This window comes from Sciurus vulgaris, assembly GCF_902686455.1.
Source record: "Sciurus vulgaris genome assembly, chromosome: 7".
NCBI lineage: Eukaryota > Metazoa > Chordata > Mammalia > Rodentia > Sciuridae > Sciurus > Sciurus vulgaris.
The window spans coordinates 121,683,396-121,710,974 of NC_136467.1; the positions used below are offsets into that span (position 1 = coordinate 121,683,396).

Consider the following 27,579-nt stretch of genomic DNA (forward strand, 5'->3'; position numbering starts at 1 on the left):
GGGAATTGTCTGTCCTTTTTCATATCATAACTTGATAAAGTAAAAAAAAAAAACTATGTATTTATTTTCGTTTATGAAAACTATACTCTCCCCCCATGACCTAAGTGGCATTAAGGGGAACTACTTGGAAAATTCAGTTTATTCCTTTTTTGGGAGGGGTGGTGGGTGAGGGTGTATTGGAGATTGAACTCAGGAACACTCGACCACTGAGCCTCATCCCCAGCCCTATTTTGTATTTTATTTAGAGACAGGGTCTCACTGAGTTGCTTAGTGCCCCACCATTGCCAAGGCTGACTTTGACCTCGAGATCCTCCTGCCTCAGCCTCCCGAGCTGCTGGGATTAGAGGCATGCACCACCGTACCCAGTCGTAGTTAATTTCTTATTCTTTTAGATTTATATGCTTTTGAACCTCAGAAAGTGTATTTTCGCTGGGCTCCTGGCTGGAAAACTTTTCTTGACTGAACTGACAGTATTTTCATTCACAATTTTTGCTGAACTCCAAATGATTAGCATTCAAAAAAAAGCATTGCTTTTGGATATGTTCGTAGTTATGTTGCTCAATGCTCCTTATACATTTTTGCAACATTTTGCACTTGGAGCTTTGTCTCTTCTTTTCAGTGATTGTCAGAGCAACAATTTTATGTATCAGTTAAAAAAATAAATGTAAGAAGAGTGGCAGATGGTCATGACAACTCACTCCTGAATACTTAGCATGTGTGTCCTAGACAGAATATTATTCTACATAAAATCACAATACTATTGCACATCCCAGAAAGCTAACATTTTACACTGGTAAGAAGTTAATAGACACTATGATTTTCCAACTTTTTCTGATTCTCCCCAAATAACCTTTATACTTTTACCCCCCTAATCCAGGACCCAGCCAAAGATTACATATTACACTTGGCTTTCAAGTCATCTTCTTTAGTCTAGAACAAGCCTTCTCTCTGTCTCTTTTGGGCAGTAAGATGATGATGGTGGTCCTTTATGATATTAACATTTTTTTAGGAGATTAGGCCACCTGCCTGTAGAATTGTCCACAATCCAATTTGTCTTTTATTCTTGATTAGTTTTGAGTTAAATATTTGGATAGAACACCACCTAGGTGATGTATATGTCCTACTGCATCATATCAACAGGCCCACTAATATGAGTTATTTCATTACGGGTGTTGCATTGTTTGGTTATGATGTAAATCAGTTATTAAGGGGATATTGAGTAGATCCCTTCATTGGAAAGGTCTTTTTCCTTTTTAAGTAAGTAATCTGTGGGAGGACACTTGAGACTGTGTGGCTCTTTTTCCAATAAATTTCACCTTTTAATTGTTCAGTAATTTAAATCATGGCTTTCTCCAGGGTCTAACTAATGGATGTCACTATATCTGTAAGACCCCAGGAACTTTTTTTATGTGGCATGTATTTCTCAGGGATACAGACTATGAACTTTGGAAATATTTAAGTTCTTTTCCCTCTGTTGTTGAGGTGCCTTCTATAAGTTTGTTGGCATCAGAAAAATGTGTATAAACAGTAGGTTTCTGGAAGCTGAGAAGCAATCCTATTCATCTCATTTTCCTGATTATCCAGCCCAGCATTATGTAGAGCTAGGTACTTAATTTTTGTTGTTTATTTGAGAACGATTTGTTCTAGCCTTTCACTTATCCTGAGCCAAACATTTGGATCTTTTATGTTTGGTATAAACTGTGCTGGAAAATAAAGCAAAGGGGGCTTAGTCCTGGATTTTGGTGTTCTCTTTGAAGATTTCTGGGCATAGCAGTATGATTTGTGTCTTTGTTGTCACTGAAGTAAACTTAGGTCATTTGGAAATGAGTCAAAACTCTACAATATATGTATATATATAACATAATTATTATACCCGTAAGACATTTTTCACAAGTATAAAGTAGCTCTTTTTGTGTGGACAGAGGGTCTAAGAGGTGACTTAAAGGACCCCTTAAGTCTATCATTAGCATAATGTGGGAATAGATTTAGAAGTCTTTGAGTCTTGATTTTTTCTGCTCAACCTGGGAGCAGTGTGGAATTAATCATGGACAGATGAGTTTTGTTTAGCCTATTGATTTGCTGGTTGGTAACATTGGTTTGCCTTGCATGAAAAAGTCTATCAGGTGACTGATAGTAATAATAAGAGATAATATTTGAATGGTATATTTCTTTTTTTATTTCTTTGATACTGGGGATTGAACCCAGAGGCACTTAACCAGTGAGCCACATCTCCAGTTCTTTTTATTTTTTGAGATGAGGTCTCACTAAGTTGCTGAGGGCTGGCCTCAAACTTGCAATCCTCCTATCTCAGCCTCCTGAGTCGCTGGGACTACAGGCAAATGCCACCACACCTGACAAATGGTATATTTTTAAAGTATAAATACACCACTAATTCAGGTTACCTGTGAAAGTGAATATTTTATTCTAATTACACAGTTAGGGGGAAAATGCTTAGAGAAGTTAAAGTAGCCAACATCAGTTTGTAAGAAGCAGAGAAAAACTGCCAAGTTTTTCCTAAGTTCCTTGCTCTTCTCATTCTAAAAGGTAGAGGCATTCTAGGGAATTTAAATGTGAACAAAGCATGACCTTTGCTTTCAAGGACCTTTCAAATCTAGCAGGTGTGTCCTCTAATAAATATAAATAGTAAGGTAAGGGAAAAGCTAAGAAAGTATATAAAAGGGGAAAATGACCCCCACATACAGAGTCAAGGTTAGTATGATGGAGGTAGCATTGATGGGAAATAGAGTATTTGGGGAAAAAGAAAGAGTAACCAAAGCATGGATATGGGAGCACACGGGGCTTGTTATAGGAGAGGAATTGGTCTAGTTTGGCTAGAGCATGACTTATATGAAAGGTAGGTTAGGGTCAGATTATGAAGTGCCTTGAGTGCCACAGAGAAAAAATTAATTCTGTAGATATTTTGAGCAGGAGAGGGAAAATGTCCTATAAAAGATCCAATAATGATGATAAATACTTATGCTTTTAAGGTACAAATAACACCAAAAACAGTGTACTATCTCCATTTTACACATGTGAAACTAAGGGCTCAGCAAGATTAAGTATGTAACACGTGTCAATAGCTGGAGCTAGCACTCAAACTCTGTCAGATTCTAAAACCTATCTTGTTTGCCACCATGGTACATTGTCACTTCTTTTATTGAATCACTAGATAAGTTCTTAATTTTCTGTCAAGAATGTCGCTGTAGAAAAAGAACATTTTCAAAGTTCTGAGAAGATTTGTTTTCTCACTATGTAATCATGTTAAAAAAAGAAAAATAATCACCATCAAACCTGACTTGTACCACTCCTTAATTTGGAACCAGAGCTAGATGGGAAATTAAAGAATTGAATGATGTTGTATTTACATGCCTGATGATATCAATATATGCTCATAGCAAATGCTTTTGTTTTTGTTTTCGGTGTCTAACCTTACTGGCCCTAAGTAAATCTTAAGTCTAGGAAATCTCAGTTCCCAGGGACATTTCAGATGCATAAAGAAGTAATTTTTTCCCTATCTAAAATGTTTCTTCTTGGCAGGGTTTCTACTTAGAAAAGACAATGACTACTGATGAAGGTGCCAAGAACAATGGAGAAAAGCCCAGCAGCCACTGTTGCTGAACAAGGAGAAGATATTACCTCCAAAAAAGACAGAGGAGTATTAAAGGTGAGGCAACAAAGGTGAATACATACAGGGAAATCTTTTATCTGGAAAGATTGTTTACAAAACTATTTTTGTGGGGAGGGTGAAAAATGTTTATCAAGGCTTGTGGAGTGCTAAACAGGCTAAATAGATTCTTATTTTATTTTCATAACTGTGTACTTAGCTTTTCTTACAGTAATCTTTATTATTAATTATTATACATTTTAAAATAAATGACCAAGGCAAGTTTTGGAAAGTCAGTACTGTCTGGAAGATAAAAAGTAGGTTTACATTTTTTTTACATAAATTAATATTAGATTAAGATCGTTAAAGCAACTCCAGACTTAGGCACAAGTTCAATTGATTGCAGAAACCTAGGCATTCATCTTATAGGCCCAATTGTTTCTTTTTAGTCCTTTAGGTGCAAATTCCTCCTGATACCTGAGCATAGGCTCCCAGATTCCGTACACAATTCATGAACAGGAGCACTTCTAGAATATTGTGTGGTTTCTTTTAGATTAATTTTTTAAACTTTTTTTTTTTTTTTTCTTTTGAAGTCCTAGAATGGCATTAATTTTTTTTTCCTTTAAAGATGACATTTGAGGGACTGGGGAGAAAGCTCAGTCGGTCAAGTGCTTGCCTGGCAATCACAAGGCTGTGGGTTCGATTCCCAGCACCACAAAAAAAAAAAAAAAAAAAAAAAAAGACATTTGAGCTAGGAAAAGTTGTGGAACAGAAGTTCACAGTGCTTATGTGGGGCAGGGTTCAGGAGGACACATTTCAAACAATTTAAAAGCAAATAATTTAATTCTATAAATAAAAACTCTTGTCCAAAAAGATGTTTATCCGTTAGTTAGCTACTAACCGTCTGTTATCTACTAAGAATAGTTAATTTGTCTAGATGATTGACAGAATAAATTACATCACCACTTGTTTTATTGGATTTTTTTCCCAAGATCTGACCAACTTCATTAGGAGATTGCTCTGCCAAGAAGAAAGTAAATATACTGGATTTTATGATAGCTAATATTTTTCATCTTGAAGCTTTTTTTTGGGGGGGGGGGGCATTTCCTTTACTAGAAAACAGTTATTCAGTGTCATATCAAACTGTGCAGTGGTACTGATTTTTTTTTTACACATTAAATACTTTTCAAATAATGAGAAGTATAGCCTGTTATATCAGGATTTGGGCTTTCTGAAATTAAACCAAAGTACCAGAATCTAATCAGAAGCTAATGTTTTTAGCAAAAGAGGGAAGCAAATAAAATCACACCTTTGAAACTATGTTTTAGATTTTTTATTGATTGTTTTTGAAAATCCACCAGTCATTTTGGTCTAATTTGGTTTGTATATGAACTATCTAGTCTATATTTTAAGAGATTTAAATGTAAGAAGTATGGGACTTTAAACAATAAGCAAGAGTTATTGGTTAATGCTTCTGAAGCAATAGTGTGATCAGCAATAAATTAAATATGACATAAAAGATTGTATCCTTAAAAAAGATAGTTTTCTAATAGGAAGGGTTATTGAAAGAAATATGAACAGATTAAGAGTATATTTGCAAATCTGCGTGGGTGGCATGGAATGGACTGTTATATTTTAATTCTCTAATTATAAGTAAAAACTTCCTGTTTCTTGATGTTCATTTTTTCTAGATTGTCAAAAGAGTGGGGAAGAGTGAGGAAACACCAATGATTGGTGACAAAGTTTATGTCCACTACAAAGGAAAACTGTCAAACGGAAAGAAGTTTGATTCCAGTCATGATAGAAATGAACCATTTGTTTTTAGTCTTGGCAAAGGTAAGAGGGTGTTTTTGAGTTGTTTTGATTAGATTTATTACTATCTGTGTTAAGTAGGAGCAGTGGAACCTATCCTTGCCAAAAGAGGATACTTTAGAGCAGGAATATGGTCCGTGGATTCCCGGGTGTCCCTGAGGTCCTTTTCAGGGGTCATTACATAATGACAGTTATTTTCATAACAATGCTAAGATGTTAGTTTCCTTTTAATGTGTTGACATTTGTACTGAGACAGAGCGTGCAGTGGTAAAAATTGCTGGTGTCTTAACGTAGAGGCGGTGACATTATTTTTACTACCTCTCATTCACCATTACCTAGGGGGAAAAAAGCTAATTTCAACTTTGAAATGTCCTTGATAAATCAGTAAAAGTTACTAATTTTACTAAATTCAGAGGGTTTCACATGGTTTCACTACTCTGTGACAGGAAAGCATGCACAGAGCACTGGTGCCATTGAAGACTCTGGTGGTCTAAAGGAAGAGTACTTGTGAGCTGACTGACTTTTATGAAACGTCATTTTCACTTGAAAGAGCAAACTGTGGTTGTTCAGACTTGATTATTCAGTATTTTGGCAGATATTTTCCTGAAAATGAATGAAGCGAGCCTGTCACTTTAAGGAAAAGAACTGATAGTGCTTGCTGCCATTGAATTATTGTTTTGAAAAATTTGTGTCTACTACCGTGAGCTTTACAACTTTCTGAAACTTAAGACAATTCTGATGAGATCACTGGGTGTTAATGAATGTGATTTTTTTTTTTTTACTATTATACAATGAAGTGTATTATAATTTGAAAGGCCTATATAACTCAGTAAAACAGTATTTTCCCAATGATCAGTGCAAGATGTAAAGGTCATGTGTAGATAAATAATTCCTTTAAAGTACAAGCTAAACCCAGTGGATTTTGGTGTAAGACTGTATGAAAAGTTCACCGGTATGCTTTTAGGTTCCACATTGTGATTAACTGTTAAGAAACTTACCGCATGTCTACTTTTAACATAGTATCAGATGGTTATATTGATAATTATCTGAAAAGGTTATTAAAGCACTCCTATCTTTTAGCTATTTCTTTGTAAGTTTGGACTTTTTTCATATTCTTCAACTAAAATTATAACAGATGAATGCAGAAGTAGATATTAGAATTCAGCTCTTAAGTGAGATACATTTTACATTGTGCTACTCTTCTTACTAATTTTGTTTTGTTTTGGAAAATATAGTTATTTTTATACAATTAAGTGATTTATGTTAACATGGGGTTATTTTAAAATTAATTATTGAATAACTTAATTTTAATATTGATCAATAAATGTGTCATATAAACAAAAGTTCTTTTTAGTCTTCAACTTACTTATTTATTTTATATTTTAGTGTGGGGATAGAACCTAGGGCCTTCTACATACATTCTACCACTGTGCTGTACACCCCTGCCCCAATATTAATTCTCAGTTTGATTAAGAACGTTTGTTTTCAATAATCAATATGTTTACCAATTTCTTTTCAAATATTTTAAAATGTCGATTGTTTGGTATTATTTCTTTTAATCTTGTAAGAATAATAGCCTATACATTAAATTTAATTTGTGGACCATGTGACTTATGGGACGTTAGTGGCTGAATTATAATGTCTTTTCTTTTTGTCTGCCACAGGCATGTCTAGTTCATTTCTAGATTAAGTGTGAGGCGATTTAAAGGGGTAATCCTTCCTTTTCACCATCCATGGCTCAGAGCTGACTATAATTCCTTTCTCTTTATAATTCTGTTGATAGTGGAATTGCTAATCTAACATAGATTTGGGAAAGGAAATAGCAAGCAATAGTCTTTCTTCCTCGCCGCCACTCTCCTTCCCTGGCACCTATTGTCATCATGTCATGGTGACATGTGTTCCTTGCCCACCTGTGCTCTTTCCGAACTTTTGTGCTAGCTGTGCCACTGTCCTCTTCTCCTTTTGGGTCCTTAGTGAGATAATGGCTTATATGATATTAATTTGTGTTTGAATAAGGTAGCAATCAAAATCAAATAGAGTCTCTCTCTTGACATAGCAGATAATTATGACAGTTACTTTTTTCATTTTTTGGTGATTTAGAGAGTGAACCTTCTGTGCTACCAGAATGGCTGTTGCCTCATTATTTGATTTGGATAATCTCAGAGTGGCCAGCCTCATTAGATCTCCTTGTTCTTACTGTTACCCAAATCATTACTCAGATTTTAGAATTTCTATCTTGAGGAAACTGAAGGTTTAAGATAACAGTCATCTCTAGCAGTTATCTTGGCAAGTAGAATTAAGAATTGCTGAGAATTTATGCTGCCGCCTTCTCTACCCAGATTTTTCTCAGTAAAATACTATAGAGAATGAGTCTTTCATGTTTCCTAGAATTTTGAGCAGAGTGAAAAGATTTCCTGAGTTCTTTTTAAAAAATATAAGTTGAAAGAAAAAAATAGTCAACTTTCAGTTGATTTCATACCAATGACACACCTGTGTAGAGACACTATGATTTATGGGAGGAACATCCAGCTGGATTTTAGGAAGTGGGGTTCCTGTCTTCTGTTTCCTGTAGTAAGATAGCATGAGTAACCACCACCTAACCTTCCCTGCTCCTATAAAAAGGAATCTGTAGAGCACTTAAGAGTCTATGATTCCATTCTTACATTTTCTGTAAAGAACGTAGGCACAAAGTCATAAAGACAAACACCTACTCAGTAACAGACCTTTAGAGAAAACTGTTAAGTGGCTTATTTGTACTCATTAGAAATAGTAAGAAAGAACAATATACATCTTATAACCCTTTATAACACAATGTGTTTTAAATAGAATTATAAGAGCTGGTCTGTAAAAATCACATTAAGAAAGACACCTATCATAAGGTAGTAGGCTAGACAGCTTTTTGTTACTGTGGTCAAAATACCTGACATAAACAACTTAAAGGAAAATTTGTTTTGACTCATGGTTTCAGAGAATTCATGGTTGACTGACTTCACTGCTTTGGGCCTAAGGTGAGGCAAAGCATCATGGCAGGAGAGCATGGCAGAGGAAGTCTGTTCACCTCGTGGTGGCTAGGAAACAGAGGTCAGGGGTAGGGGGATGGGGAGAGTGTGCACTCACCAGGAATGAGAAATACCCTTCCAGGGCCATCTTCTCATCCACTACTAGAAAAATCTCACTGGTAAGATTAGAGCCCTCATGATCCAGTCACCTCCCAAAAGCCCTACATTTGAACATTGCCGCACTTGGGGACCAACCCACACGTAAGTCTTTAGGAGATGCTCCAGATCTTACACCATTATAGATAGATATACAAATTTGAACTATACTTACATGTAGTACATCTTCATTGCTTTTTCTCTACCATCTTTAAATTTTTTACTTTCCTCATAAGTGAGGATAATTGTGTGTGCTATTATTGCACGCCATTAAATATATTACTTTACGATGTTGAGATTAAGTAAGATAATGCATACCATTGCTTAGCATTCAGTCTAGCACATAATAAGCACTCAGGTGTTATTAATTTTTCCATCTTTTTTTTTATTGTAAACAAATGGGATACATGTTGTTTCTCTGTTTATACATGGCGTAAAGGCATACCATTTGTGTAATCATAAATTTACATAGAGTAATGTTGTTGATTCATTCTGTTATTTTTTCCCTTCCCCCCATCCCTCCCACCCCTCTTTACCCTCTATACAGTAGTTCCTTCCTCCATACTTGCCCCCCCTCCCTAACCCCTAACTCTAACCCTAACACTAACCCTTCCCTCCCCCCCATTATGTGTCATCCTCCACTTATTAGCGATATCATTCGTCCTTTGGCTTTTGAGATTGGCTTATCTCACTTAACATGATATTCTCCAATTTCATCCATTTGCCTGCAAATGCCATAATTTTATCATTCTTTATGGCTGAGTAATATTCCATTGTATATATATACCACAGTTTCTTTATCCACTCATCAATTGAAGGGCATCTAGGTTGGTTCCACAGTCTGGCTATTGTGAATTGAGCAGCTATGAACATTGATGTGGCTGTATCTCTGTAGTATGCTGATTTTAAGTCCTTTGGGTATAGGCCAAGGAGTGGGATAGCTGGGTCAAATGGTGGGTCCATTCCAAGTTTTCTAAGGAATCTCCACACTGCTTTCCAGAGTGGCTGCACTAATTTGCAGTCCCACCAGCAATGTATGAGTGTACCTTTCTCCCCACATCCTCGCCAACACCTGTTGTTGCTCGTATTCTTGATAATCGCCATTCTAATTGGGGTGAGATGGAATCTTAGGGTGGTTTTGATTTGCATTTCTCTTATTACTAGAGATGTTGAGCATTTTTCCATATGTTTGTTGATTGCTTGTAGATCTTCTTCTGTGAAGTGTCTATTCATTTCCTTAGCCCATTTGTCGACTGGATTATTGAATTCTTGGAGTAGAGTTTTTGAGTTCTTTATAGATTCTGGAGATTAGTGCTCTATCTGAAGTATGATTGGCAAAGATATTCTCCCACTCTGTAGGCTCTCTCTTCGCATTGCTGATAGTTTCCTTTGCTGAGAGAAAGCTTTTTAGTTTGAATCTATCCCAGTGGTTGATTCTAGCTTTTATTTCTTGTGCTATGGGAGTCCTGTTAAGGAAGTCTGATCCTAGACCAACAAGGTGAAGATTTGGACCTACTTTTTCTTCTATAATCTGCAGGGTCTCTGTGTGATTCCGAGGTCCTTAATCCATTTTGAGTTTAGTTTCAGCATGGTGAGAGATATGGGTTTAGTTTCTTCTGTTGCATATGGATTTCCAATTCTCCCAGCACCATTTGTTGAAGAGGCTATCTTTTCTCCATTGCATATTTTTGGCACCTTTGTCTAGTATGAGAAAATTGTATTTATTTGGGTTTGTGTCCATGTCCTCTATTCTGTACCATTGATCTACCTGTCTATTTTGGTACCAATACCATGCCGTTTTTGTTACTATTGCTTTGTAGTAGACTTGAAGATCTGGTATTGCAATACCCCCCTGTTTTCACTCTTCCTGCTAAGGAGTTGCTTTAGCTATTCTGGGTTTCTTATTCTTCCAGATGAATTTCATAATTGCTTGCTCTATTTCTGTAAGGTACGTCATTGGGATTTTAATTGGAATTGCATTGAATCTATATAGCACTTTAGGTAGTATGGCCATTTTGACAATAATTAATTCTTCCGATCCAAGAACATGAAGATTCTTTCCCATTCTTTCTAAGGTGTTTTACTTATTTCTTTCTTTATTGTTGTATAGTTGCTCATTGTAGAGGATCTTCACCCTCTTTTTGTGAGGATTTGATTCCCAAGTATTTTATTTTTTTCGAGGCATATTTTGAATTATGGGGTAGTTTTCATAATTCTCTTCTTGAAGATTCATCCACTTCGTATAAAATGCGTTTGGCTGTATTGGGCTATGATCTTGTAACCTTGCTACTTTATGAATTCACTTAAGAGTTCTAAGAGTTTTCTGGGTGGACTTTCCCAGGTTTCCTCTAATAGATAATCATCTCATCAGAAATAGGGATAGTTTGAGTTTCTTCTTTTCCAATTCGTATCCCTTTAATTTCTTTTGGTTTGTCATAATTGCTCTGGCCAGAGTCTCAATGAACGATGTTGAATAGAAGTGGTGAAAGAGGGCATCCCTGCCTTGTTCCAGTTTTTAGGGGGAATGCTTTCAGTTTTTCACCATTTAGAAGATATTAGCCATGCGCTTAGCATAATGGCCTTTACAATGTTAAGGAATGTTCCCACTATCCCTATTTTTTCTAGTGTTTTGAGCATGAAGGGGTGCTGTATTTTATCAAATTTTTTTCTGCATCTATTGAAATAATCATGTGATTCTTGACTTTAAGTCTATTAATATGGTGAATGACATTTATTGATTTCCCTGATGTTGAACCAACCTTGCATCCCTGGATGAAACCCACTTGATCATGGTGCACTATCTTTTTAATATGTTTTTGTATGGCGATTTGCTAAAATTTTGTTGAGAATTTTTGCGTCGATGTTCATTAAGGATATTGGTCTGAAATTTTCTTTCCTTGATGAGTGTCTGTCTGGTTTAGGTATCAGTGTGATATTGGCTTCATAGAATGAGTTTGGGAGGGTTCCCTCCTCTTCTATTTTATGGAATACTTTGAGAAGTATTGGAATGAGCTCTTCTTTAAAGGTTTTGTAGAACTCCAGCTGAGAACCCATCTGGGTCCCGGACTTTTCTTTGTTGGTAGGCTTTTGATGACTTCTTCTATTTCAGTACTTGAAATTGGTCCTATTTAAATTGTTTATGTCCTCCTCGTTCAGTTTAGGCAATTCATATGTCTCTAGAAACCTGTTGATGTCTTCGAAATTTTCTATTTGTTGGAGTATAGATTTTCAAAATAGCTTCTAATTATGTTTTGTATTTCAGTCGTGTCTGTTGTGATATTTCCTTGTTCATTCCGAATTTTAGTGATTTGGGTTTTCTCTCGTCTTCTCTTTGTTAGTGTGGCTAAAGGTTTATCAATTTTGTTTATTTTTTCGAAGAACCAACTATTTATTTTGTCAATTTTTTGTATTGTTTCTTTTGTTTCAATTTCATTGATTTCAGCTCTGAGTTTAACTATTTCCTGTCTTCTACTACTTTTGGTGCTGTTTCTGTTCTTCTTTAAAATATGGAATGCTTCACGAATTTGCGTGTCGTCCTTGCGTAGGGGCCATGCTAATCTTCTCTGTATCGTTCCAATTTTAGTATATGTGCTGCCAAAGCGAGCACCAGGTGTTTATTAATATTGTTAGAGTTTGGGTTTCTTGACTGATAAGAACTGTGTTATAACAGTCTGGGTCCTAACTGATTATTATGCATGCATACAGGCATTTTGAAACAGTGCTTAGCCATCTTTTTTACCTCTAGGAAGTTAGGAAAGACAAAAAAATGAATAAGTCCAAGTGAACTGAATATTATCACTATGGAATATGTTATAGAAATTAAGATGAAGAGATGCATCACTGGGTTTTCTTGACTGAATTTTTACACGTTCTGAATTCCTTACACTACTTCCATAACTCAGTTAAAAAGGAGTTAAAATGAGCTGGGTGCAGTGGTACATGCCTATAATCCCAGAGGCTTGGGAGACTGAGGCAGGAAAATCGAAAGTTCAAAGCCAGCTCTCAGTAACTTAGTGAGGCCCTAAGAAACTTAGCAAAACCTTGTCTCAAAATAAAAATAAAACAAATTTTAAAAGTTGGGAAGCTGGGTGGTTAAGTGCCCCTGGTTTCAATCCCCCAGTACCAAGAAGGGAAAAAAAAAAAAAGAGTTAAAATGAAAATGGCCTAGGATTTTCATATATACTTCTATAAAAAGGAGTTCTGTTCTTTCTCCTCCTCCTACCCCAGCCAAAACATTTTCATTAAAATGAGAGAGAAATTTCAGAGAGAGTTATTTCTACTCATATTCTTATAAGTAAATCCAATAACACTAAAATCTTAGTCCCTCCCTGCTCACCCCTAAACGAGTGTGGGGAAAAATGGATTTATTCTGATAGTTGCTTCATTGAAGTTGTTTTTTATGCTCTTGGTATATGACTAACTTGAAGATTAAAATCCGGGACTGGGATTGTGGTTCAGTGATAGAGCGCATGCCTAGCATGTGTGAGGCACTGGGTTTGACCCTCAGCACCACATAAAAATGAATACATAAAATAAAGTCATTGTGTCCATCTACACTAAAAATATTGTATTCAAAAAAATCCTATTATATACCCCCCCAGATTTGAGATCTAAAAGAAATAACCAACAATTTAGATTTTCACATACCTATACTGGGTCGTTTGTGGTTTTAGCCAGGTGCTCTTTTTAAGTTTCCAGTGCCATTCGTACTCCCACATAAAAATATTCTTAATAAATCATCTTTTTACATGCAGTTTAGGGATACATAGGATTTGTAAGGAAAGATTTTAAGGGAAAATATTTAATTTTTTTTAACTCTTCCCAAAAGTTTGAACCATAAAGATAACAAAATTTTTAAAAGTATGTTCTTTGGTTTTACTTGGTATTTTACAGTTGAGGAAGCATGTTTCCTATTTCTGTTGCTAAGTTGATATCTGGGAGAAGCCACATTAAGCAGACAGAAAGAGTAGACTGAGGGAAGCTAAGCAAATTTCTTAACTCCATTTACATTCAGTATTGCATCATGACTATGTTTCTTTATGAGTACAATATTATAGTGCTATAGGGCTTTGGGAAATAGAAAGTAATCAGAACAGAACTTCTGCCTTCATGTAAGCATTTAATAGTAGTTGATCCTGGCAGAGTTGATGGTTATGTCTGTCCTGGGACAAATAATGCCATCATATACATTTTCTTTCCTGTTTGTTTTAAATTATAAGCTGTAAGGATAGGGAGAAGTTATCCTGTGGTCAGTTTTCTTAGAATTAGAGAAATGGCAAAAATAGAATGTAGCATAAGAAATTATGAGCACTTTAAAAGTGTTCATAAATTAATTTGTTCAATTTGCGATCAGGTACTTTTGGTAGGGAATGAGAATGACTGTCAGAATCCTTTTACAGCTATTTTAGTAGAAGACCAAATAAAATTCATAAGAGGAAAAATATACAGGAAAAAAGAACTTGCCTTAATTATTACAAAAGAAGAAAGACCATGTTGATTTTATTGGTGATAGAGATTTTCTGTTTTTAATGTATAAAACGCTAGTAAAATATGCAAATAGTTAAAATAGAGATCTGATGTGATGCTGAGTCTTGGAAATCCATCAGTAAAAGTGGAACAGGAATGAATCAGATGCATTTTTAATTACTTGAAGCTTATTAACAATTAACTTTTTAAGTATTTACCAACTTTGTTTTTGATAGAAAATCTTTTATAATAATATTTGTCTTTCCTGGTCTCCTTTTCTATCCCTTTATGAAAAATTAAACTTTTTTTCTGTATACCACTATACAACTTTCATGCTGTAGTATTTTAAATTTTCTTGTATTTCAAATGCAGACATACATTTTATCATCAGTACTTTCATCAAGGTGCCAGAACATCCTTGGGAGAAAGAACAGTCTGTTCAACAAATGATGTTGAGGAAACTGGATATTTAACTTTTCTAAACCTCCTCAAAGTGTAAACCAGATAATAAACTTTTTAAGAAAGTACTTTCATTGGTTTTACCTGATTCTTTACATCAAAAAAGAATGAGTTTGACCACTACCTTACACAGTATGCAAAAGTTAACTAAAAATAGATCAAAGACCAAGTGTAAGACCTAGAACTATAAAACTCCCAAAAGAAAACAGTAAAAGCTTTATGATCTTGGTTTTAGCAGCAATTTCTTGGAAATGACAACAAAAGCACAAACACCAAAAACTTTTAAAATAGATAAATTGGGCTATGTCAGAATTCAGATTTTCTGTGCATTGAAGAATACGTTAGCAGAATGAAAGGCAACCTACAGAATGGGAGAGATATATTTATAAACATATACCTGACAAGGGGTTAATATCCAAAATACCTTAAGAACTTTTACAACTCAACTCATTTTTTAATTCAAAAAACAGGCAGGCGGGGTGCAGTGGCGCACATTTGTAATCCCAGCTTCTTGAGAGGGTGAGGCAGGAGGATCAAAAATTTGAGACCAGCCTAGCCAACTTAGTGAGACCCTGTCTGAAAATAAAAAAATAAAAAGGACTAGGGTGTTCTCAGTGGTAGAGTACTTAACCTAGCATGTGTGAGGCCCTAGGTTCAATCCTCAGTATCAAATATATATATATATATTGACAAAGAATTTGAATAGACACTAAAAAACGTAGACAAAGGAATTGAATAGATATTTCTCCAAAAGGGATATACAAATGACCCACCATCATAAGGGAAACGCAAATACAAATCACAATGCAATATCACCTTACACCTATTAGGATGGATACTAAAATAAGTATATGAGTGAGTGAGTGAATGAATGAATGAACAAATAAATGAAATCTAGTAAAGGTATGGAGAAACAGGAACCCTTGTACACTGTTGTTGAAAATGTAAAAATGGTGCAGCCTCTATGAAAGATAGTGCAGCAGTTCCTCAAGAAAAATTAAAAATACAATTATCATGTGATCCACCAATTATACTTCTGGTTACATAACCAAGAAAATTAAAAGCAGGGTCCCAAAGAGATATTTGTACACTCATGATCATAGCAGCATTAGTCACAATAGTTAAAGGGTAGAAACAACCTAAGTGTCCTTTGTCAGATGAATGGATAAACAAACATGATATATATATACAATGGAATATCGTTGAGTCTTAAAATAGAAGGAGATTATGACACACGCTACAACATGGATGAATCTTGAGGACATTATGCCAAGTGAAATAAGCCAGACACAAAAAGACAAATACTGTGATTCCATTTATATGAGGTATCTAGAGTAGTCAGATTCATAAAAACAAAATATAATGGTGGTTGCCAGTGACTAATGGAAGGAGGAAATGGGAATTGTTTAATGGGTATAAATTTCAGATTTGCTAATAAGTGGAATGGGATCAAATTAAAAAGCGTCTGCACAGTAAAAGAAATGAGCATAAAAAGAGAGCCTACCAAATGGAAGCAGATCTTTGCCACCTGCTTCTCAGAGCATTAATATCTAGAATATATAAAGAACTTAAAATTTAACACACAAAAAAACCCTAACAACCCAATTAATAAATGGGGAAAAGAGCTAAACAGATACTTCTTAAAAGAAGAAATACAAATGGCCAACAGATATATGGAAAAAAAGTTCAGCATCTCTGACAATTAGGGAAACACAAATCAAAACTACATTGAGGGCTGGGGTTGGGGCTTAGTAGTAGAGCATTTGCCTAGCATGTGTGAGGCACTGGGTTCGATCCTCAGCACCACATAAAAATAAATAAAGGTATTGTATCCATCTACAACTAAGAAAATATTTTTAAAAACTACATTGAGATTTCATCTCTCAACAGTCAGAATGGCAATTATCAAGAATACAAGTAAAAATGTTAGCAAGGATGTAGGGAAAAGGTACACTCATACATTATTGGTGAGACTGCAAATTAGTGCAACCACAATGGAAAGTAGTGTGGAGAGTCTTCAAAAAATATTGGCATGTAACCACCATATAATCCAATTATCCTACTCCTTGATATAGATCCAAAAGCTATAAAGTCAGCGTACTCTAGGGACGCAGCCACATTCATGTTCACAGCAGCACAATTCACAATAGCCAACTTAGATGTCTGTCATCAGATGAATGGATAAAGAAAATATGGTCTATATATACAATGGAGTATTACTCAGCCATATAAAATGAAATTATGGCATTGCCAGTAAATGAATGGAACTTGAGACTATCAGGCTAACTGAAATAAGCCAGACCCAGAAAGTCAAAGGTCAATTATTTTCTTAATATGCGGAAGCTAATCCAAAATAGAGAAGAAAAGAACTGGGAGGAATTCCATGAAAATAGAAGAAAGATCAGTGGAGTATAGGAAAGGAATTAAAGGGAGGGAGGCCAGTGTGGTTGCAGCACGCCTGTAATCCCATTGAGTGGGGAGACTGATGCAGGAAGATCCAGAGCTCTAAGCCAGCCTCAGCAATGGTGAGGCTCTAAGCAACTCATTGAGACCCTGTCTCTAAATTCTTATTTTTTTTTTTTTTTTCATTTTTTTAAAAATTGTAACAAATGGGATACATGTTTCTGTTTGTACATGGCGTAAAGGCATACTGTTTGTGTAATCATAAATTTACATAGGGTAATGTTGTTTGATTCATTGTTTTTTTCCCCCCTTCCCCCACCCCTCCCACCCCTCTTTTCCCTCTATACAGTCCTTCCTTCAATCTTGCCCCCCTCCCTAACCCTAACTCTAACCCTAACACTAACTCTAAATTTTAAAAACACAAAATAGGGCTGGGGATGTGGCTCAGTGGTTGAGTGCCCCCGAATTCAATTCCCAGTACTGCCCCCATTAAAGGGTGGGGGTAGGGACAGGTTAAGGGAAGAACAATGGAGTGAACCTGATCTAACTTTCCTATGGACACATATGAATGTACCACAGTGAATCTCACTTTTATGTATAGCCATAGGTTCTAATTTTTTAAAAACTACAACTGTAAGTAAATACCAGAAGGATCAGTAGTGGAGAGGAAAGAGAATGAAGGAGAGAGGAGATGAGGGAAAGGAGAAGTACTGGGGACCAAATTAAAGCAAATTCTGTTTTTATGCTTTTATGATTATGTCAAAATGAATCCAAATGTGGATCTCAGCCCAGTGGCACATGCCTGTAATCTCAGTAACTTGGGAAGTTGAGGCAGAAGGATCACAAGTTCAATGCCAACATTCAGCAACTTCATGAGATCCTGAGTAAACTTAGTGAAACACTGTCTCAAAATAAAAAGGGCTGGCGATGTGACTCAGTGGTTAGCCCCTGTGGGTTCACTACTTGGTACCAATAATAATAATAATAATAATAATAATAATAATAATGACTCAGTGGTTAAGCCCCTGTGGATTCAATTCCTGGCACCAATAATAATAATAATAAATAAATCAATAGTCCTGGGGATGTGGCTTGGTGATTAAGTGCCCCTGGATTCAACCCCAATTAAAAAAAAAAAAAAAAAAAATCTAATGTATAACTAAAAATAACTAGTAAGCATCCATCACAGAAAATTTTTCAGATTCACAAGATGGAAATGTTCTGGGGATTGGTTATACAACAGTGAATATGCTTAACCATAAACTATACACTATAAAAATGGTTAGGATAATAAATTTTATGTGTATTTTATCACAATTAAACCTTTTTTAAGTCAATAAAGAAAAAAGTATATAGTCAAAATGTGCTAAAGTAGTCACTGGGGTCTTTGTTATGAATGAAAGTGCTAGATGATTAATGTTTTGAGATATATGGTTTTTTTTAAAGCCAAAATAAATATATAGTATAGAAAGACAAAGTATAGTGCATTGCTTTTATATTGGGCTTTGTCTACTTTCAAACTTCCCCACTTCCCCCAATCCCTGGTACTGGGGATTGAACCCAAGGGCTCTCCACCATGAGCTACATGCCCAGACTGTTTTAAAATTAATTTTGAAATAGATAAGTTGCCTGGGCAGGCCTTGAATTTGAAATCCTCCTGCACTATCCAGGGTTACAGGAATGCACCATCTGCCAACCATTTTTAAACTTTTTTTATTTTTAAATTTTTTATTTATTCATTTTTTAGTTGTTGATGAACCTTTATTTTTTATGTATTTATATTGTGGTGCTGAGAATCAAACCCAGTGCCTCACACATGCTAGGCAAGCATTCTACCACAGAAGCCACAACCCCAGCCCTAAACTTTTTAAATTGTCAATAGTTACATAGACATTATTTAGACTTAGGAGTAGCTACATTTTATATTTATGTATTTTGTTTCAAATGGAATAGGACTTCTAAAATTGACAAATTGTGTTTGAACTGTTAAAATTGAAGTCCAGATCAAATATAAAGTAAATTGTCATTGTCATTTTTGGTGTATTTTACTTACAGCTAAGACCCTAAAGATAAGAGTCTTTAAAATATTTGTGCTTCTGCCCTGGCAATTCAGTATCTAGGGATTTAGCCTAAGGTCATGTAGTAGAAGCGGCTTAACCAACTCCAGACTTACTGATGCTTCCATTCTTTAGCGAATATCCTGAGTGATACAGCTGGTAACCCATTCTGTGGTGTGGTCCCACATTCTGCTCCCACCAGTTGCATGAACCTTGTCCATGCCCTACAGCCACAGACAACTAGGAACACAGCTGTAGTTGAACAAGTTGAGATCTTGTGCAGGGAAGATAGCACACCAAGGGAATTAGTGGCAGACCAAGCATGAAAGAAAGAAGTTTTTAAAAAGTTTGGGAAGTTTTAAGGGACTTGGTTCTCTAATGGAAACTATTAGAATGTGGGGTAATTCTGTGTTTGAGTGTCTTAATAAATTTTATTAAAAGAGGTTGGGCTAGAGTAGAGGGAGACTAAAATTCTAACGGGTAAAGAAGCAGCAGTCACTCATATTAGCCAGGAGAGGGGGATGTTTGGCATTTTGTAGGGTGCAAGGTGACCTTATTTTTTTGTTCGGGCTTAGACAAAATTTAGAAGTGTTTTGTCTCATTTTATCCTTGTCTCTGAGTGAACTTGTCTGATATTGATGTTTTGTCAGATTGTTTACGTTCAACAGGAGAGTAACATGGCCTCCCTGGGAGTGCATTCCAGCTTCGAATAATACCCAGGCCTATCTATACATGTCTGAGCAGTTTCCAGATGTCAGTGGCTGTTCTTTTTCCTTCTCAGGCTCATTGAGTATTGTTTGAAATCTATTTATATCCGTTGTACTTTTTGTAATTATAACATTAACATTAAATATTATATAAAACACTGAAATTAGTATAAAAAGAAAATTATCTACAAAAACCAGATTGAATGTTTCAGAAAGATTTATTAATAATGATAATACATACTTACAGAATTTCTGGAAAGTATAGGAAAGCACAGAAAATACAATAAAAACCCTCAACTTCTGGATTATCAATATTCCTTGGTTTATTTCCTTTCAATATATATGTATACTTTGCATATTAAATTTTTATACATACATTCTTAAAGCTGGGGTCATATTTCACTTGGTTTTGTAGCATTTTTCTTGTTAGTAGATAATATCTGAAAAGCAAAATGCTAAAAGTGTTTTTTAAATGGCTGTTGAATTAGTGATGGGAAAACACAGGCAAAATAGCCTTTTAGAACATACTGCTAACCAGAAGGATTCTGTATACCGATTACATACATGAGTGTCTTTTGGGTCTTGCTTCCTTCACCTTAGAGAAACTCACATTGCAACAAGTGAAATATATTCATTCCCCCAAATTAATCCAACCTAATTTTAGTGCAAAAAGGCAGGCATCTGAGACCAACCAAAACAACATCCTTATTCTCTTTTGATTTTTTTTTCTCCTCTTCAAAATGAAAAGCAGGTAAAAAAAATGAAATGTTAAAAGAAAGAAACTTATATTTAAATTGCAAGTGATATATTGTGTGATTTATATAGTAAAGATAATATGGAAACTCTTGTTCCTAGAAAGCCTCAAAGACATCCTTGGCCATAACATACACGTGAATTAATATACTTTATATGTTTTAAGTTTAAAAAGTTTATAGTTATATAGTTAAGTCTTGTTTAGAGTTATTAAGCATATAGTTATTAAGTCTTATTTTCAGATGTTATCTACTACAAGAAAATACTCCAGAAAAATGCTACAAAACCAAGTAAAATATGACCCCAGCTTTAAGAATGTATGTATAAAAATTTAATATGCAAAGTATACATATATATTGAAAGGAAATGAACCAAGGAATTGATAATCCAGAATTTCTGAGGGTTTTATTGTATTTTCTGTGCTTTCCTGTACTTTCCTCATATTCTGTAAGTATGTATTATTTTTCAAAAACCAGGGGGAAATATTCTTTTAAGAAAGAGTCCCAAGGTTGGTGGTTTTAGAAATATACTGTTACTGAGTCTCGTTCCTCAGTATGTTTCATCTGTTTCTGAAGCTTGGTGTCAAAGAACTTTTAATGTTCCCAGTGTTTTTTAATGTTCCAAAGAAGAGCAAAGGCACTGGAATGATTGATTTAGTGTGGGACTCCTTTGGGTTTAATTGGCAGGCTGGTGTTCCAAACTTCTAAGGCCTAATATGGATAACACCTCTGAATTAGGCTTTTTCTGACTTCCCTTACCTGACCAGGCAGAATTAGTCACCCCTCCTCCCCACTAGCCATAGTACCTTGTGTACATAACACAAGTCTTTCCTTCTCAGTAATTGGCCAAATGTCTTCAACAAATGCACAGTAGTATATCCTCCAGTGTACAGATTTCCTGAAGGCGCCTGTAAGGTATTTGTCTTAACATATCAGTTATAATTTAGAAGAGAAGAGGTTTTCAGTGGTAAAGCACAGCACAGTGAAAAGTATCAGTGAAAGGAAAGCAACCTGTCAGCAGACTTCAGATTTCTTCTGAGAATTCTGGATTGTTTTCACAGCAGAACCATGTATGGTGGGCATATAAATTGATGTAGCTATTTTGGAAAGGCACTTGAGCAATGTATATCAAATATAAGATGCATATCAACTTTGCAGTTGTAGGAGTATATTTAAAATATACTCTTCATAAATAGATATGGACAATATCCTCATCAGAGGACAGTTGTTGGTAATGTTTCTCAGTAGGAGATTGTAATGTTATGCAGAATATTAGCAAATGAGATTATATCTGTGGTGGTGGTACTGGTGGTGGTGATGATGATGATGATGATGATGGTGGTGGTGGACTGGTGGCAGCCCTGGCTTTCCCATATTAAATACATATTATAGCCAGTTGCTGTGGCATGTATCTATAGACCTAGCTACTCGAGAGACTGAGGCAGGAGGATCACTTGAGCCCAAGAGTTCAAGACTAGCCTTAACAACATAGCAAGATCCTTTCTCTAACAAAAACAGAAACAAAAACAAAACATCACATGCCAAGCAGTGTGCATTCATTTGACATGTGTTATCTAATAATTCTTATAACAACTATGTGGAGGGAACTGTCAGCTGTTTTGCAAATGAGGAAACTGATGCACAGAGATTAAGTAACTTGCACAAGTTCACACAGCTAGTAAAGGGCAGACCTGATAATTCAGTCTAGCCACTTTTAATCTTTAAAATGCTTATTGTCCACTCTACTGATGGAGAAAAAGATGAAGATCTATACTGAGTCTGGGATTGTGGCTCAGTGGTAGAGCACTTGCCTCGCATGTGTGAGGCACTGAGTTCAATTCTCAGCATTGCATATAAATAAGTGAATAAAATAAAGATCTATACGGAATGAAAAGCAGTTTAGGATGGGGGAAGAAAGGCAGTTCAGTATCGAATGTGTAGAATCCTATCTTTTGTGTTTTCAATTTTTAAAAAAGTCATAGCATACACTGGAAATAAATACAACTGTGGCTTTTTACAGAAACAGATGACCTTTCACCAATATATGTATTTTTTTCTCATATATTGATAACAGGCAGGTATTACTTATATAAAATTTTAACTAAGATAAGTGGAGGTAACATTTGGAAAAGTTCTAGCATTCAATGAAGACTAAGCTGAAATCATAAGCAACAAGTATTTGTCCATTCCTACTTACTTACCTTTATGCTGGTGTGTCATTATCCTAATGTCCTATCTCCAGTCTTCTCTCAATCCAAGATAAAAGTTAACTTCCAAATTTACTTCTTCTGTGGTTCATTGCTTACATTATCCCACTTCGAATACTTAAGTTTTTGATTGATATAGCAGAGGTATGAATTTTTATTCTTTTAAATCACCTGTTTCCTTTCATTTCCCAAACTACTTACAGTAAGATATAGTTAAAGATGAATGTGATAAAACTATAAATATTGAGATTGCAATTATGTACATTTAACCTTTAAGTTTCCTAGAACTGCCAAAAAAGTAAAGGATTCTCGTTTTGTGCATGCGCGCGCGTGTGTGTGTGTGTGTGTGTGTGTGTGTGTGTGTACACTACCAGGGATTGAACCCAGGGGTGTTTAATACCTGAACCACATCCTGGGCCCTTTTTAATATTTTGTTCAGAGATAAGGTCTTGCTGAGTTGCTGAGGCTGGCTTTGAACTTGAGATCCTCCTGCCTCAGCCTCTCTAGCTACTGGGATTACAGGCATGTCACCATACCCAGCAGGATTCTGAATTCTTATTATTTGATAAAAGGACACACACCTTTTTTTTTTTTTTTTTGAAGAAACAGGTTTTTCTGATTCTAAATTTTTAGAAAAATTTGTTTCTTGGACCCTTTTATACAATTATACTTTTTTAGTTGTTTCATGATTATTGTTTTTTTTTCTCCCCTACTAGATTATAAGCTTCCTTAGTACAAACGCCATTTTCTATACTGTTTTTGTTCCATCTCTGCCTAGAAAACATGCACTTATTATGGCTGAAAGGAACAGTTGCAGCACAGCCACATTCCATGGATTATGTTACCACCACTTTTCAAAGACTTGATCTCTGATGCTACTTTCATCCTCCTCAGCAGGGAATCTTCTCTGATAGTCTTCCAAAAAAAAAAAATCATAATTTCTTTCTCTGCGTGTAGCTTTTACTGAATTCAGTAGTCTTATAATCCATAATTTCTAGCTGAGTACACAGTGTGAAAAATTGGAAATTTGTTTGAGCTTTTGTTTTATGAAAGTCACATCTTTTTGAATATGACCTACACCTTTTCCTTTCTCTTAGGCCAAGTTATCAAGGCGTGGGACATCGGGGTGGCTACCATGAAGAAAGGAGAGATCTGCCATTTGCTGTGCAAACCAGAGTATGCATATGGCTCAGCAGGCAGCCTCCCTAAAATTCCCTCGAATGCTACTCTCTTTTTTGAGGCAAGTAAATCTCTGAGCCTTGTTAACGTCTGCTCTGCTATAGGATTGACTTTGAAGCAGCCGCGGTGAGTGGAACAAGGAGCTGAGCTTACTATTGAGAATCAGATCCAGCTTATTTATTTTGGAGCTTGGCTTCTTGAATTGTTTCCCACAAATTCAAGGGATGTGTGCCAGTGCTTTCTTAGAAACGTGTCTCTGGCACAGAAAGGGCATATCCAAATAAACAAAAGACACTAGACTGAGAAATAAAGGTTCTGGTCAGTAGTATAAGTCTGACATACTCAAAAGTAACAGGATGGAAATAGAGGAAATAAATGTTGAAATAGGCCTATACCAAGTTATGTTATTTTCACATCATAAAGCTTTATAAATGTCATGGAACTCTCTTCTTCACTAGAAGTAGGTGGTGATATGCTATTTGTCCTATGTTGAATTAATGACACATATTTGGTAAAATCTGCTATTAAGAACTACCCTAACTGGGTAATATATACTTTCAATCAGTTGTAGGCTGGATTCCTAGAATTTATTCTTATATTTTGAAATGGAACTTTATAACTTTGGGGTGGAAAAGTGGTGGCCTTAGAGTCAGACATTCAGTTCTGCGCCAGCACCTTGTCACTCTGGCTTTTTGCCCACAAGGCAGTTTTCCTAGTATTTCCTGTCTGTCTTTGCACTGCAGTCCCACAGGATGTAGTCCTAGACATTATCATTACACAAAGTTCTTTCCAAGTATTGAAAAGTACAGTGTTGTTTTTTTTTTTTCTTTCTGTTTTTCCAATAACTAAGATGCATAGACAAGTTTTGTTTTTAAGTTTTATTTTGTAAAATGAAAGGAAAATCAGTTGCCTTTACATATGTTAAACTGGCTTCATTTGATCCTTTCTCAGTTAAATCTTTTTTTCCTTTCTAGATTGAGCTCCTTGATTTCAAAGGAGAGGATTTATTTGAAGATGCAGGCATTATCAGGAGAATCAAACGGAAAGGAGAAGGGTATTCCAATCCAAATGAAGGAGCAACTGTAGAAAGTAAGTATAAAAATTGGATTCTCTTAAAAGTAGGTGAAATGAAAATTGTTTTTAAAAATCTGTTTATGGAGGGCTGGGGAGATAGCTCAGCTGGTAGAGTGCTTGCCTCGCAAGCACAAGGCCTTGAGTTCAATCCCCAGTACCGCAAAAAAAAAAAAAAAAAAAAAAAAAAAAAATCTGTTTATGGAAATAGACATTGAATATATCTCAAGAATAGTTTTAGATTCAATATTTATTTAAATGACTTCATTTAGTAAGCATTAATTTAAGATGTGTGTGTCAGGCACCCTGCCAGCCTCTCGAAACTCAAAAATGAATAAAAGGTAATTCCATCCATCAAGGAATTTTCAGTCAGAACTCCTTGCAGTCCCAACAACTATATTAGTTATCTCACATATTTTTTCATTTGTGTCTTACAATAACCTTATAAGAGTTATTATTCCCAGGTGAGAAAAGTGAGTTCAGAAATGTATAAATTGCCCAAGCTTACAGAGTTACTAAACAGAGCAGTAGATTATAATCCCCTTTAGGTTGTCAAACCCATCTCCCTGAGATTGCTGATTACTCTTCCTCCCTCCCAGAACACATCGGGTATACCACTGTGTATACTGCTTATCATTTTATATTACAATCAGCATTTGCCTGTTTCCCCTAGTATACAGTGAGCATTTGAGAACCAACATCTTTCTTCATATTTTTATTTTCAACATCTGCTACAGCCCTGACACATATTTGGTATTTAATAAAGACTTTCTTCATGTATAAATGTTTGAAAGATGCCATTACTGATCTGAATCTTTCAAAAGGGAAACCTAGAAAAATACTTTCATTAAGAAAAACTCAAAGGCAGGTGCAGTGGCATGCACCTATAAGCCCAACTACCCAAGAGTCTGAGACAGGAGAACTGCTGGAGTCCACCAGTTCAAGACCAACCTGGGCAACGTAGCAAGACATTTTCTAAAAAGTTTAAAAAGAAAAAGAAAAAAACCCAAATGACTGAAGAACATGAACTGTTACTATAGAAGGTCTATTTAAAGTAAAGAGTTGCCAAGTGTAGTGATAAGCTCAGCAACTTGGGAGGCTGAGGCAAGAGGTTCTATAGTCTAGACACCTTAGGTAGACCCTGCCTCAAAATAAAAATTTTAAAGAATGCTGGAGCCAGCGGCAGTGGTGCACACCTGTACTCCCAGCAGCTCAGGAGGCTGAGGGAAGAGGATCTGGAATTCAAAGCCAGCCTCAGCAACATATCAAGGCCCTAAGCAACATAGTGAGGTCCTGTCTCTAAATAAAACATTTTTAAAAGGGCTGGGGATGTGGCTTAGTGGTTCAGTAACCCTGGGTTCAATCCCCAGTACCAAAAAAAGGAAAAGAAAAAGAAAAAGCTGGAGATATAGCTCAGTGGTAGAACACTTGCCTAGCAAGCACAAGATCCTAGGTTCAACCCCTGGTACTGCAAAATAAAATAAAATAGTTCATTTAAAACAGTTAACTTAGAATAGTTGAAATTCTTGTTTTTAATGGTGTGTATACTACTTTGGAACCGTATTTCACTTCCAAAGTCTAACATAGTACATCACATTTCGTTGTTTTTTTATTGAAAGCAGTTGTAAATATTACAACTATAATATTGTAGTTTAAGCGTTTAGAGCATTGTCATTTGTGATAAGTTTTACACTAAATGAAGAGGTCAGAGGTATGTCAGAGAAAGTGCCCCAGGCCAGAAATCAGGAGGGTAGGGTTCCAGGTGTGGCTAGACCCCACAGTCTTTAGACTCCTTTCTAGACATTGAGGTAGGGTTGGACCTCTTGGTTTCTAAGGTTCTGCCAGCCCTAAAAATCCGTGATAGAATTCTAAAGGTTTATGAAACCTATGGGAATAATCAAAAATTGTCTTCACTATTTTCACAGGCACTTAAAAAGTTTGTATCATTTGTTTAAATTTTTTTATTATGAAAAGTTTCAAATGCATATACAAAAGTTTTTTTTTTTTTTTTCCTATGATACAGAAACTCCCTAGATTCAACAATTTATAATGTATTTTTAAACTGGAGATTTTTGTTAGACAATTATAGACAAGACCACAAAACTAGCACTGTAGAGATGACTTTGGAGCAGTCAAAATTAGATCTTATTTTTGGTAATACTGTCAATGAAAGTCATATTTTTAACTCTGTTTTGAAATAATTTTAGACTTACAGAAAAGTTGCAAAACTATTACAGAAAGTTCCCTTAGTGCTTCACTGAGCTTCCCCTAATGTTAAGATCTTACCTAACCACAGGACATTTATCAAAATCAGGAAATTAACATTGATACAACACTGTTAACTGCTCTACAGGTCTTATTTGAATTTAACCAGTTACCACAATAATGTCCCTTTCTGATTTAGGATCAAATTCAGGATCTAGTTGTCATATCTAGTTGTCATGTCCCCTTCAGTGTGATAGTTCTTCAGGTTTTGTTTTTCATGACTGGCACTTTTGAAGACAACTGGCCATTGTGTTGAATATCCCTCAGTTAAATTTGTCTAATGTTGAGGTTATGCATTTCTGGAAAATATCATAGAAGTGATATTGTGCCCTTCTAGGTTCATTGTTATCAAGAGGTACATAATGGGCTGGGACTGTAGCTCAGTGGTTGAGTGCTTGCCTCGCACATGCAAGGCACTGGGTTTGGTCATCAACACCACATA

The 27,579-nt window shown here is 35.6% G+C and overlaps 1 protein-coding gene across 1 annotated transcript in view; it reads left to right on the plus strand.

Moving 5' to 3' along the window:
• Positions 1 to 3,558: 3,558 nt before the first annotated feature.
• The window catches only part of LOC306666611 (peptidyl-prolyl cis-trans isomerase FKBP5-like), a gene marked incomplete at its 5' end in the record, with an annotated part of 51,567 nt that continues 27,546 nt past the window's right edge, over positions 3,559 to 27,579 (plus strand). Inside the window, 5 exon segments of the mRNA XM_079148798.1 lie at positions 3,559 to 3,588; positions 3,590 to 3,664; positions 5,296 to 5,440; positions 23,720 to 23,862; positions 24,776 to 24,890. Coding sequence (XP_079004924.1) covers positions 3,559 to 3,588; positions 3,590 to 3,664; positions 5,296 to 5,440; positions 23,720 to 23,862; positions 24,776 to 24,890 — 508 coding nt within the window.